The sequence below is a fragment of the Eptesicus fuscus genome, chromosome 16 (assembly GCF_027574615.1).
Source record: "Eptesicus fuscus isolate TK198812 chromosome 16, DD_ASM_mEF_20220401, whole genome shotgun sequence".
In the NCBI taxonomy this organism is placed as follows: domain Eukaryota; kingdom Metazoa; phylum Chordata; class Mammalia; order Chiroptera; family Vespertilionidae; genus Eptesicus; species Eptesicus fuscus.
In genome coordinates, this window is record NC_072488.1 from 26,380,896 (window position 1) to 26,394,894 (window position 13,999).

General features: G+C 39.4%; 1 protein-coding gene across 1 annotated transcript in view; it reads left to right on the forward strand.

The window, feature by feature from the left end:
* The window catches only part of GTF2A1L (general transcription factor IIA subunit 1 like), a 36,889-nt gene that overhangs the window by 17,042 nt on the left and 5,848 nt on the right, over nt 1–13,999 (forward strand). Inside the window, exons 7-8 of the mRNA XM_008162149.3 lie at nt 5,021–5,281; nt 7,361–7,450. Coding sequence (XP_008160371.2) covers nt 5,021–5,281; nt 7,361–7,450 — 351 coding nt within the window. The remainder of the gene's footprint in view (nt 1–5,020; nt 5,282–7,360; nt 7,451–13,999) is intronic.

A 13,999-nucleotide genomic window follows, 5' to 3' on the forward strand; every position in this document is an offset into this window, starting at 1 on the left:
CTTGTGTAGACTGCCAGAGATCTTAAGTTTCTATGTAAATTTAACATTCGTACTGTTTCATACATATATTCCCAACAATTTTTGATGAGCTCCTATTTTAAAATCTATGTTATTACTATGTTAAGTTTTTCCTCAGCGTAGGACTTTTGTTTTCTAATCTCATAATGCCATGGAAAACTGTGGAGCTATAATGTTATGAAACTCAGGTCTTTATTAGAACTCCAAAAAGTAGGATTAGGAGAGAAATGGTAGTGTATCTTCTTTAATTCCTTTTTTATCTCTTGCCTTCCCTTCCCAAACCAATCTCATTGCCCCAAGTTCAAATACTGTCATTTCTGCTACCTTATATTGTAATTACTTGCCTTTCTGACTGTATGCTTATAGTTCCTTCATGAGCTCCTCCTCTTTATCTGCCCTTCATGTCTCCTAAGGATCTAGCCTCAGCTTATTCCTTTTCTTCATGTTTTCCCTGGGCAATATCATGTATTATCATAGTTTTAACTACCACCTGTTTGTTGATGACTATACTTACAACCCTATTACTCCTCTGAGCTTCATTCTTGTATCTGCCTTGTAGATAGCTCTACCAGAAGGTCACAATAATTCATTGTTCTTTTTTTTTTTTTTACAGAGAGGAAGGGAGAGGGATAGAGAGAAACATTGATGAGAGAGAAACATCGATCAGCTGCCTCCTGCACACCCCCTACATGCCCTTGACCAGAATCGAACCTGGGACCCTTGAGTCCGCAGGCCGACGCTCTATCCATTGAGCTAAACCGGTTTCGGCAATTCATTGTTCTTCATCAGAGATATTGCATGGTACCACTGCCCACCTGGTGTCACAAGCTAAGGACTAAAATTACCTTTTGGCTCTTTTTTCTTCTTTTATTATGTACTTTAAAAAACTATTTTGTGAATGTGGGAAAATCTATATAACATAAAATTTATCATTTTAACCATTTCAAGTACATAGTTCCATTCTTTTTTAAGTGTATAGCATTAAGGACATTCACATTGTTGTACACCCATCACCACTACCCATCTCCAGAACTTTTCATCATTTCAAACCGAAATTCTGTACCCACTAAACAAGTAACTCCTAATTACCCCATCCACTCAGTCTCTGGTAACTTCTGTCCTGCTTTCTATCTATGAATTTGACTATTCTACGTAACTCCTAAGTGAAAGCAGACTGGCTTATTTTACTTAACATAATATTAAAATTTTTTTTATTGATTTCAGAGAGGAAGAGAGAGAGAGAGAGATAGAAACATCAACAATGAGAGAGAATCATTGATGGGCTGCCTCCTGCATGCCCCCTCTGGGGATCAAGCCCGCAACCAAGGCATGTGCCCGACCAGGAATCAAACTGTGACCTCCTGGTTCATAGGTTGATGCTCAATTACTGAGCAATGCTGGCTGGGCTACTTAGCATAATATTTTAAGGTTCTTCCATGTTGCAGCCTATGTCAGAATTCCATTCATTTTTAAGGTGTAATCATGTAATTTTGATAACTTTAAAAAATTAATATTTCTGGAATCTGTTCCCTTTTCATACCTACTACCATTGACTTAATTGCTTCTTATTTGGGTTAACATAGTAGTTTCATAATTTATTAGCCTATAGTCTTTGCTGTTTCTCACTCTACTCTTCCCAGTCCATCCATCCTAAAGGTTAAAGGATTAGGCTTCAGAGATCAGAATTATTTTGTATCCATCTTCTGTCCCTTAATAGCTATGTGACTTGGACAAGTTACTGTTTCCTCATATGTAAAATAAAGATAATAGTATCTACCATAGAGTTGTAGTGGTGGAAGGATTACATGAGATATAATCAATGCGAAGTGCTCAGCAGCACGCTGCTTAGCACATGTTAAGTGCTCAATGACTAATAGCTATTAATTTCTGTTCCTTATGGCTACCAGAGATTTATCCAAAGTGCAGCCTCTTATCAAATCACTGACTGCTCATCACCTACAGGATAAAGTTTAAGCTCCTTAATATGGCATGAATGGACCTCCATGTTCTTTCTCAGCTAGAATTTGTTATTTACTCTTCCTTTATTTCATGCCTACTACTTTAATAGTAATCCAAGCTAACTATAAGCGAATCTCTGTGTTGACCTTGTTGTTTCCTGCTCCTCTTTTTGCTTTTGTTATCCTTTGCTTGGTGCTTGTATTTTCTTCCCACCATCCTCTCCTCTGGTTAATTCCTACTGACCCATTTATTACTTTCTTCAGAAATCTTACTTTAATATCTACTCCTCTCCCTTCATTATCTGGGAATGCCTTAATTTCTCAATTATTTTTGCAGGACAGTTTTGCCAGGTATAGAATTCCCAGTTGACAGTCTTTTCTTTCAGCACTTTAAATATATCTATCATCCATTGCCTTCTGGCATTGAAAGTTTCATCTGATGAATCTTAGTGTTATTTTATTGAGAATCTCTTGTATGTGATGAGTTGCTTTTCTCTTGCTGCTTTAAATAGTATTGTTTTATTTTATTATTTTTCTTCTCATTTTATTTATTTATTTATATACCTTTAAAGTAGTTTATCTTTATTGTTGAAATATTACAGATGACCCCCTTTTTTCCCCATTATCTCTCTCCACCCTCCCCAGGCCTTCACTGCCTTATTGTCTGTGTCCATGGGTTATGCATATGTGCATATGAGTTCTATAGTTAATCTCTTCCTGTCCCTCCTCCCATCTTTAACTTTTAATTTCCAATTGTTATTGCTACTATACAGACATAAAATTAAGTTTTGTAAATTGACTTATATCAGTCTGAATGTTTATGTCCCTCTCCATTCACATGTTGTGAAATACTAACTCCCAAAGGTATTAGTAAGTAAAAGGTGAGACCTTTGGGAGGTTATGAGCATGGAGTTCTCATGAATGGGATTAGTTGCTTTTTAAAAGAGACCATACAGCCCTGGCGGTTTGGCTCAGTGGATAGAGTGTGGGCTTGCAGACTGAAGAGTCCCAGGTTTGATTCCGGTCAGGAGCACATGCCCAGGTTGTGGGCCATATCCCCAGTAGGGGGCATGCAGGAGGCAGCCAATCAATGATCCTCTCTCATCATTCATATTTCTATCTCTCTCTCCTCCCTTCCTCTCTGAAATTATATATATACTAAAGGCCTGGTGCACGAAATTCGTGCACAGGGGGTGGTGGTGTATCCCTAAGCCCACCCTGCACCCTCTCCAATCTGGGACCCCTCAAGGGATGTCCAACTGCCCGTTTAGGCCCGATCCCAGTAGGATCGGGCCTATACAGGCAGTCGGAGATCCCTCTCACAATCCAGGACTGCTGGCTCCCAACTGCTCGCCTGCCTGCCTTCCTGATTGCCCCTAACTGCTTCTGTCTGCCAGCCTGATCACCCCCTAACCACTCCCCTGCCAGCCTGATTGAAACCTAACTGCTCCCCTGCCAGCCTGTTTGCCCCTAACTGCCCTCCCATGCAGGCCTGGGTCCCCTCCAACTGCCCTACCCTGGAGGCCCAGTCGCCCCCAACTTCCCTCCTCTGCCGGCCTGGTCACCCCTAACTGCCATCCCCTGCAGGCTTGATTGCCCCCAACTGCCATCCCTTGCAGGCCTGGTCCCTCCCAACTGTCCTCCCCTGCTGGCCATCTTGTGGCGGCCATCTTGTGTCCACATGGGGGCAGCCATCTTGTGTTGGAGTGACAGTCAATTTGCATATTATTCTTTTATTAGATAGGATAAAGAGACCACACAGAGCTCCTTAGCCTCTCTGCCATGTGAGGACATCATGAGAAGGCACTGCCTTATGAACTGGAAAGTGGGCTGTCATCAGATACCAAATCTTCTAGTACCTTAGTCTTGGACTTTCCAGCCTCCATAAGAAGTAAATTTTTATTATTTATAAGCTACCTAGTCTATGATATGTTGTTATAGCAGCCAAAATAACAGATAACTTCCTATCTTTCAATGTTTTCAGGATCTATGGCATCACCCCTTTTTAAATTCCTAATATTGTTTATCTGGCCTCTCTCTTTTTTTCTTTGTCATTCTGGCTAGAAGCTTACCGATTTTATTAATCCTTTCAAAGAATGAACATTTAGTCTAATTGACTTTTTTTCTGCTTTCTATTTCATTTATTTCTTTTTTTTTTTTTTATCTCATTAGTTCCTTGTTTGCTGTGAGCTTAATTTGGTCTTTTCTTTCTACTTTCTTAAGGTGGATTTTAGGCCATTGCTTTGAAACTTGCTTCTTTTCTAATATGTAATTAAATGCTATAAATTTCCCTCTATGCACTGCTTTAGCTACTTCTCACAAGTTTTGAAATGTTATATTTTGTTTGCATTTAATTTAAATTGTTCTAATTTCTCTTGTGACTTACTCTGTGATTCATGGATATTGAGAAATGTGTTATTTAATTTTTAAATCTTTGGGGTTTTTTGTTACTGGTATCTGGTTTAATAATTCCTTTGTGCTCAGAGAACATATTTTGTGTGTGTTAAATTTGTCAAGATTTGATGTATGGCCCAGAATATGGTCCATCTTGGTGAATATTCTGTAAACTGCATCTTGGGGTGCAGTTTTCTATAAATGTCATTTGGTTAACTTAGTTAATTGTGTTGTTCAGGTTTTCTACATCCTTACTGAATTTCAGTCTACTTTTTCTGTTGATTACTGAGAGAGGAGTATTGAATTTGCTAACTATAATTTTGGATTATAGGGGAAGGAAGGCCCATTCTTGCACGAATCTTTGTGCATCGGGTCTCTAGTATAAATATAAGTAAGGTATATAAATACGGGCACATGCTATCTTAAAGCAGAGAACTCATTTGCTCTCTATATGTGACTGTAAGTAGGTTTATAATTTTAAAATTACTCCTATGTTTTATTCAAAATTAGGGAATATTATCTTACAGGAAAGAAACATTTTAAGTGACCACTTGTGAGATGTTTTAAGTAATTTTATATTTTGTATAATTCAATGTTTTAGACAAATTGTTTGACTTTAAAAACTTCGTTGCATTTCTTTCTCTTTTTAGGATTATAATTCTCAGATGGGTTTAAGCATTCAGGTAACTGATGAAGATATTTATGAAATAATTCAAATAGATGGAACTGGTGATACATCTTCCAATGATGACATAGGAAGTACAAGAGATGTAAGTGAGCATGAAGTTCTGGAGATTATTGATGCAGGAGACCTGAAGGCACTTGAAGGAGAAGCTGATAATACATCAAATGGAGATTCAACTGATAACATGAGTGATAACGAAGACCCTCAAATAGACATTGTGGAAGAGGTGAGGATTACTTTTGAGCTGAAACTTTCTTTATTCAATATGTAACATTTGTACTTGCATATACTTTAGAACCAAGAGGAATAACAATTAAGATTAACTCTGTCTTTAGTGTTAATATGAGACTTATTTGTATGCTAGTATTTAAACTTTTAATCTGAAACTTGTAATTTACACCAGTAGTAAGTATTGCTGATCGTGTTTCCATGTCTGAATGCTGCTGACAGGTCACTAGTTAACTTGTGTCTTTTTCTCAGGTCGTCAGCCAGTATTTCAAGAGACATGACAAGTAATACATCTAATTCTTTCCATCCATTTTTTAAAAAAAATATATTTTATTGATTTTTTACAGAGAGGAAGAGAGAGGGATAGAAAGTTAGAAACATCGATGAGAGAGAAACATCGATCAGCTGCCTCTTGCACACCTCCTACTGGGGATGTGCCCGCAACCAAGGTACATGCCCTAGACCGGAATCGAACCTGGGACCCTTGAGTCCGCAGGCCGACGCTCTATCCACTGAGCCAAACCGGTTTCGGCTCCATCCATTTTTTATTATGCCGAAAATTAAAAAAAGACATGTCACAGCAGAGAGGAATGTTTGAGCAAATTATTTACAGCCACTTTGTCTGATTGTCCGAGTGACTTTGGTAGTCAGTTGAAAGATAGTACTTTATCAGAAGATAGTAATGAGTCTGACATTAGACCATCACGAAGGCAAAAGAGAAATGTGATAGTATCTGATAGTGAAAGTGATTCCAAAGAAGAATGGGCAAAAAAAGATATTTTACCAGCCTTGGAGGGTTATAAAAATATTTCAAGCATAACTGTTCAGCTTGAGGACCCATAAAGTATAAGTGAAGTAACCAATTTATGTCTTGATAAGGATTTTTTCGATCTCATTACTTTTCAAATCAATTTATACCAGTACTAAATAGAAAAATACCACAAAACCTCTGCTAAAACTTCAACATGGACTGAATTACTTATATGGATATAAAGAAATTTCTTCATTTAATTATATTGATGAGACTAACAAGCTAGAATGGAAGGATTACCAGTCAACCAATCCTTTACTTGAATCACCCATAATTCCAAAAACTATTACTAGAAAGAGATTCAAGCAAATACTTACATTCTTAATGATAATTCACAAGCAACATATAACACAGACCGTCCTTACAAAGTCAGACCTCTTTTGGATCACTACCTTGAAATTTAAATCTTTATATATACCAAAACAGCAGTTATCACTTGATGAAGTAATGATTCCATGGAGAGGACGCCATCAGATTCAAGACATATAATCCAGTAATAAAATACAGAATTTTAGTAAGAATGCTTTGTGAAAGTGAGAGTGGCTGTGTTTGCAATTTCGAGATATATACAGGAGAAGGCAAAAAGTTACAACAGACTATATTATCCGTCTTACAGCCTTTTCTTGGCATCATATTTACCAACATAATTACTACAACAGCATGTCTACAGCTGAACTACTATTGAAGAACAAAACACTGGTCTGTGGAACAATAAGGGGAACTGTGGGTTGCCAAAACTACTAAAAGAAAAGTAGCCAGCTGCATGGGCAAGTTCTAGCTCAAAATAGCCTGTCAACAAGGTGCTAACTAGAGATTGTGGGAAATTTAGGGGATGGAAGTGTAGGTAAAGAAGGCAGCCAGAACAGAGGCATATGGTATTTACTCTAATCCTAATAAATGTACCAAAATTTTTATGGAACATGGTAATTAAGCATGTAAGTAGTAATAACTGTCATTTATGGTGTTCTTACATATGTTCCAGGTATCATATTAAATCTTATCTGCCTTACATTATTTAACATTTCCACTGCCTTATAAGTCTTATTATTAACCCCATTTTTTCAGATGAGAAAACTGAGCTATGAGGAGTTTTAATAATTTGCTGAAGATCAGTAGTCAAGATCAGTAGTCAATCTCAGGCTATTTGACTTTTATGTACACTACTGTTCTGACTCTCCAAGATAATATGTACATATGCCTACCTTTAAAAAATTCAAAGCATCATTAAATTCCTTAATGTGACTATCTTTCATCTTTCCTCTTCAGGACCCCTTAAATTCTGGAGATGATGTTAGTGAGCAGGATGTGCCAGACCTGTTTGACACGGATAATGTAATTGTCTGTCAGTATGACAAGGTATGTATTCATTTTTTAGACTTTGGGTTTATTAATTGCATTAATAGTAGAAAGGTATGTAAATGATGGGGAATATGATGGTGAATTATAGTTCACAGTTAAATTAATCTTGAAATAGCTCATTAATTGTATACTTTTGGAGGGGGAGGTCAGAGTGATACAGAAAAGTGGTAGTCCTTGTCTAAAGAAGGCGAGAATCTTATTGAAAAAAGATGTTTCTGTATGGAATAATAGAATGGCATAAAATAGGATGGTAGGTAAATCAAAAGCTAAAATATGTGACAGGTAAATCAGATGCTAAGATGAGTGGCATGTAAAACATTTGCCAAGTTATGTACATACATATTGCTAAGATATTGTACATACAATAAGCCCTAAAAGTGGCTAGGAGATACAAGAAATCATTTGTAGTTGGAGTTCTCTACAAATCCTTCATGAGTGATTTGAGGCTTTGAAATAGGTCTTGAATGATTTATAGGATACTAGAGGCCCGGTGCATGAATTCGTGCACAGTGGGGTTCCTTGGCCTGGCCAGGCTTGGGCTGAAATAGGCTCTCAGACATCCCTCAAGGGATCCCAGATTGCAAGAGGGTGCAGGCCAGGCTGAAGGACCCCACCTGTGCACGATCAGGGCCAGGGAGGGATGTGGGAGGTTGGCCAGCTGGGGAGGGACCACGGGAGGGCTCCAGAGCATGTCCGGCCTGTCTTGCTCAGTCCTGATCGGCCAGACCCAGTAGCAAGCTAACCTACCAGTTGGAGCATCTGACCCCTGGTGGTCAGTGCACGTCATAGCAACTAGTCGACCAGTCGACTGTCCCCTGGTGGTCAGCACATGTCGTAGCGAGTGGTTGAGCAGCCTTAGCATATCATTAGCATATTACGCTTTGATTGGTTGAATGGACGACTGGATACTTAGCATATTAGGCTTTTATTATATAGGATAGGTAAGTGTGTAGGCATTTAGAGTAGAATAGCCTGATAAAAAGGCAGAGACATGAATGCATGTAGAATGTACAAGGGACAGTGAAGGATAGCTCTGCCTTGACTAAAGTGTTCTCCTTTTGGATGTGTTAGGAAATGAGGCTGGGTGGAAACAAAGTTGTGAGCAGATTGGAAAATCCAAAATCCTGGTAGAAATCCAGATTTGATTTAATGGGCATTGGTCTTCTGAGAATGTTATTGAAAAAATTGTAATTGGGTTTAAAAACTGGCAGTGTTTGATGATTTGAAAGAGGAAAATAGTAAGAACAGAGATAGTGCATACATGAAGTAATCAGAACCAGTCTAAGGGTGGCAGTAGAACATGGAAGAGTCAATGATTATGATGAAAGAATCAATGGGCCTTGGTGATTAGCTGGATATTAGAGAATGATCGACAGGGAGAGTTGAAGGCGTCTCTCAAATTTTAAGCCTAGAAATTAAGTTAGTAGTAATTTAACTTTAGTAACTAAATATAATACTCTTTTTTCTTTTTTTAAAAAACACTATAATTGTAATTATGTAGTAGAATGATCAGTTTTTGTCCTTAACTTATGCATATTTACATTTATTTTTTAGAAGCTTTGAGATATAATTCACAAACTACACAGTTTACCTAAACTGTACAGGTATTTAGTACATTCATGGATATGTGCAATCCTTAACACAATCAATTTAGAACATTTTCATCACTTTGAAAAGAAACCTCATGCCCATTAGTTCTCATTTCTACAGGCTATTAAAAAAATGTATGCACACAATGTCTATAGATTTTATTATATTTTGAAAATGAATTGTATTCAAGATGTGTATATATTTTTGGGGGGACACTGTATATATCTCCTTATTTCCTCCCAGCCCCACTACCATGCCTGAGGAACCATTAGTCTACTTTCTGTCTCTTAAGATTTCTCTATTTTGGAGTTTCATATGAAAGGAATCATGTAATATGTGGTCTATTGTGACTGGCTTTTTTATTTCACACAGTGTTCAAAGTTTCATTCATTGTGTAGCATGTAACAGTTCTTCATTCCATTTTATTGCTTAATACTAGTCTACTGTATGGCTATACCACACTTTGCATTTTCAGCTGATGCAAGAAGAATCCTGCTATAAACATTTGTGTACAAGTTTTTGTGTGAATATATAATTCCATTTCTTTCTAGGAGTGGAATTCCTGGGTCATGTGATAATAGTTTGAGGAACTACTATATTGTTTTCCAAAGTGGCTGTACCAGTTTTTATTTCCACCACAGTGTATGATGGCTTAGATTGCTCCATATTCACACTAACACTTGTTATTTGACATTTTGATCCTATCCATCTTAGTGGGGATGAAGTGGTAACTCATTGAGATTTTGATTTGTATTTCCATGATGACTAATGCATGTTTACATTTTTGACTTTTTTTGTTAACAATTTCAATATACTTGGGTGAAATAGAGGATGGTATTTAGAATGTTGTAAAAATAAATCATTTTTTTCTAAAAATAAGTTTGTTTTCTCCCCTATAACATTTCATACAGATGGAAAATGGCAATTTAGATGCTGGTAAACATAAGCATTGCTGGGTTTCTTGTCCCAGCATTACAAAGGGGTTCAGCAATCTGGAGAAAGGAGCTGATGCGTAGATTCAGTAAGGAGTCCAAAGATGAAAGATAGTTTTGAAAGGCATTGGGAGTCAGAGGAACTTCAGCTAAAGGAGCTAAAAGACTACCCCTTGTCTAAGGACCCCGTGCTATTTATTAACACAATTTGTTCTAAGGCAAGGTAGAGACATACACTTCAAAGGGTAAGGTTTACAGAAGTATTGTCAGGTTGGGGAATAGCAACAGGAGGCAATAATATGGAGATTTAAGATGCCCTGAGCTGTCTGGCAGCAAAAAATCCTATTCAGGTTTGGGGGAAGTGCTTTTTAGCCATCCCAGATGATTCAGCCCTGCTGACATGCTGGAATTGGCTTCCGGCAAAGCATAAGAAGGAATAGGTAACAGAAAAGGGACCAAACTTAGTTTACCTTTTTATAAATAGTATACTGCCTTCTATGAAGCAAATATTATAAGGCACCAAATTATATGTGCATTCTATAGAGGCACAAAGAATTTCTAGATCATTATGGGTAGAGTAACCTTTGTTGTACTTCATTGTGGGAAATAGCTTGTAATTAATTACATAGTGCTTTGTATTTTTCAAAGTATTTTCTCAGACATTTCCTTTTGTTTCTTATAATAACCTTGTGGGGTAGATAGAAGGAGTGATATTAGATTTATAGCGTTAAGAAATATAGTTGTCTGAGGCTACTCTCTAATTAGTTAATATTTTAAGTACTAAAAATTTTAATGGAAACCAGGGCATTGGGGAACCATTGAAAAGTTTTTTTAAAGAAGAGTGCTGAACTCAAAAGATAACTTGCAAAGAGAATGTATCTCTAAGGTCGGAGTAGAGTGGGAAAGACCATGTGGCAGTGAATTTTTGTAAGAGTAATTTCCCAGTTCTGGTCATTAGTTGTCTTGTTTCAAGTAGTATTGAATGACTCCAGTGAATTGACTTTTCAGTGGTTTTTTTTTTTTAAAGAGTTTTACTAGTCAGTGTGTTTTGAAGGCCAGTAGCATCAGTTCCCCTTGGGAGAATTACCGATGCAGGATTTTGAGTCTTACCTCAGACTACTGGATCAGAATGCGCATTTAAACAAGACTTCGCCAGGTCATTTGCATGCTCATTAAACTTTGAAAAGCACTTTTAAAAAGTATATTTTTGGTTTTGATTAGCATATGGAATTGGAATTCACCTTTAAACTTTATAAGTTAACAATTGGGGGAATACTTCGCAAATATTAAGATGTGCAATGAGAAAAGGTCAAATGAAGATTACTGGTCAAGATGCTGTGTGAGAATTCCTTGAAGTGTATAGCCATGTTATTTCAGAAGCCTAGGGAAAGTCTAAGATTAATATAAAGGGTAAAGTAATAAGGATATCATAGGGAAGATTAATGGTGAAATGAAACTTTTTACTGTATGAGCATGTTCTGTGCTATAAATAGTATACTATCTACACTAATAAAAGAGTAAGATGCAAATTGATTGTACCTTCGCAATGCCCACCAGCCAATCAGGAGTTAGTATGCAAATTAACCCAACAAAGATGACAGGTTAATTTGCATATGCAGGCACTGAGCGGCCAGGAGTGTTCTGCACCGCCCCAGCTGCTCTGGGCCTCTGGGCAACATGGGAAGGCAGAAAGGCGGCTCAGGGCTGGAGTGAAAAGGCGGCTCCAGCCAGAGTGAAGGCAGTGCCGGCAGCCAGGGGAAGGAAGGCCCATTCTTGCATGAATCTTTGTGCATTGAGCCTCTAGTCTATATATATAAAAGCCTAAGTGACCGAACCACCGAATGACTGAACCACCGGTTGCTATAATGCACACTGACCACCTGGGGGCAGATGCTCAACGCAGGAGCTGTCCCCTGGTGGTCAGTGCACTCTCACAGCCAACCTCCTGGGGCCAGCCAACCTCCTGCGGTCCTTCCCCCCGGCTGGCCGGCCCTGATTGGCCCTGATCAGGACTGGATGAGATGGCCCTGATCAGGCCCCCATCGCCAGCCAGGCTGAGGGATCCCACTCGTGCACGAATTCGTGCACCAGGCCTCTAGTCTATAGATAAATGTGAAACTATTTGAATATGTTGCATCTTAATTTAACAGTATCAAACTTATGCTTATAGATGGCTTTGTCCCTTAGAAGCTAGTACAATGAGTAATTGCTAATTGTGTAGCATAATATCTCCCTTTTTCATTCTCTGTCTCATATATATATATGTGTGTGTGTGTGTGTGTGTGTGTATGTGTATGTGTATATATATATACATATACATACACATACACACACACACACACACACACACACACACACACACATACTAGAAGCCCAATGCATGAAATTCATGCAAGAGTAGGCCTTCCTCCCTCCGGCTGCCGGCACCAGCTTCCCTCTGGCACCCAGGACCTGGACTTCCCTCTGGCCACTGGCAGGCACCCGGGACCCAGGCAGCAGCCCCAGCTTCATCTGGAAGGTAGTCCAGATGACGTCTAGTCTAATCAGCATATTATGCTTTCATATATATATATATATATATATATATATATATATATTAAATCCAGTACACACATCATTAAAAGCAACAAAACACTATAAAACATTTACCATGAAAAGTCTGGTTCCCACTCTTTTATCATTTGTGCTTCCTACCATTTGCTCCCTGTCCCTGCCTTGAGTACAAATAAGTAACCAGTTATATAAGTTTCTGAATATATTTACAGAGTCTCTTTATTCAAGTACAAGCCTAAAAGGTAGCACAACAATCTTGTATTCTGTACCTTGTTTTTTAAAGAGAGTATATCTTGGAGAAATTTGTGCTAGTATTGTATAGCTGTATAATATTCCATTGTAGAATTATTAAGATTTATTTAACTGATCCCATATTGATGAATATTTGAGTTATTTTTCAGTTGCTTGCTATTGAATGGCCAGGTACTTCTACTAAATAAACCCTAGAAGTGAGATTACTGGGTCAGAGGGCAAATGTATATGGTTAGACTAGAGGCCCAGTGCACAACATTGTGCACGGGGGGTGTCTGTGTGTGTGTATGTCCCTCAGCCTAGCCTGCACCCTCTCCAATCTGGGACCCCTTGAGGGATGTCCGACTACCTGTTTAAATGGGCAGTCGGACATCCCTCTCACAATCCAGGACTACTGGCTCCCAACCGCTCACCTGTCTGCCTACCTGATCACCCCCTAACCACTCCCCTGCCAGTCTGATCGATACCTAACTGCTCCCCTGCCAGCCTGATTGCCCCCAACTGCCCTCCCCTGCAGGCCTGGTTGCCCCCAAACTGCCCTCCCCTGCCAGCATGGTCCTCTCCATCTGCCCTCTCCTGCAGGCCTTGTCTCCCCTAACTGCCCTCCCCTGCAGGCCTGGTCCCACCCAACTGCCCTCCCGTGCAGGCCTGGGTCCCCTTCAACTGCCCTCCCCTACAGGCCTGGGTCCCCCCCAACTGCTCTCCTCTAGTGGCCTGATCACCCACAACTGCCCTCCCCTGCTGGCCATCTTGTGGCGGCCATATTGTGTCCACATGGGGGCGGCCATCTTGTGTGTTTGAGTGATGGTCAATTTGCATATTACCTTATTACCTCTTTATTATATAAGACTGGAGGCCTGTTACACAAAGATTTGTGCAATAGGCCTTCCTTCCCCTGGCTGCCAGCACCAGTTTTCCTCTGGCACCTGGGACCCAGGCCTTTGCTCTGGCTACCGCCTTCTGTCTTCGCTCTGGCCAGAGCCTTTGCTCTGGTCAGAGCCTTCAGTCTCTCTGCTCTAGCCGGGGCGCCACTCCTGTAGCTCCCTCTGCCCCCGCCCTCCCCCTCAGGCACCCTGCCCCACCTGGCTGCTCCATGCCTGCATATGCAAATTAATATGCCATCTTTGTTGGGTTAATTTGCATATTCACTCCTGATTGGCTGGTGGGCATCGCAGAGGTATGGTCAATTTGCATATTTCTCTTTTATTAGTGTAGAAGA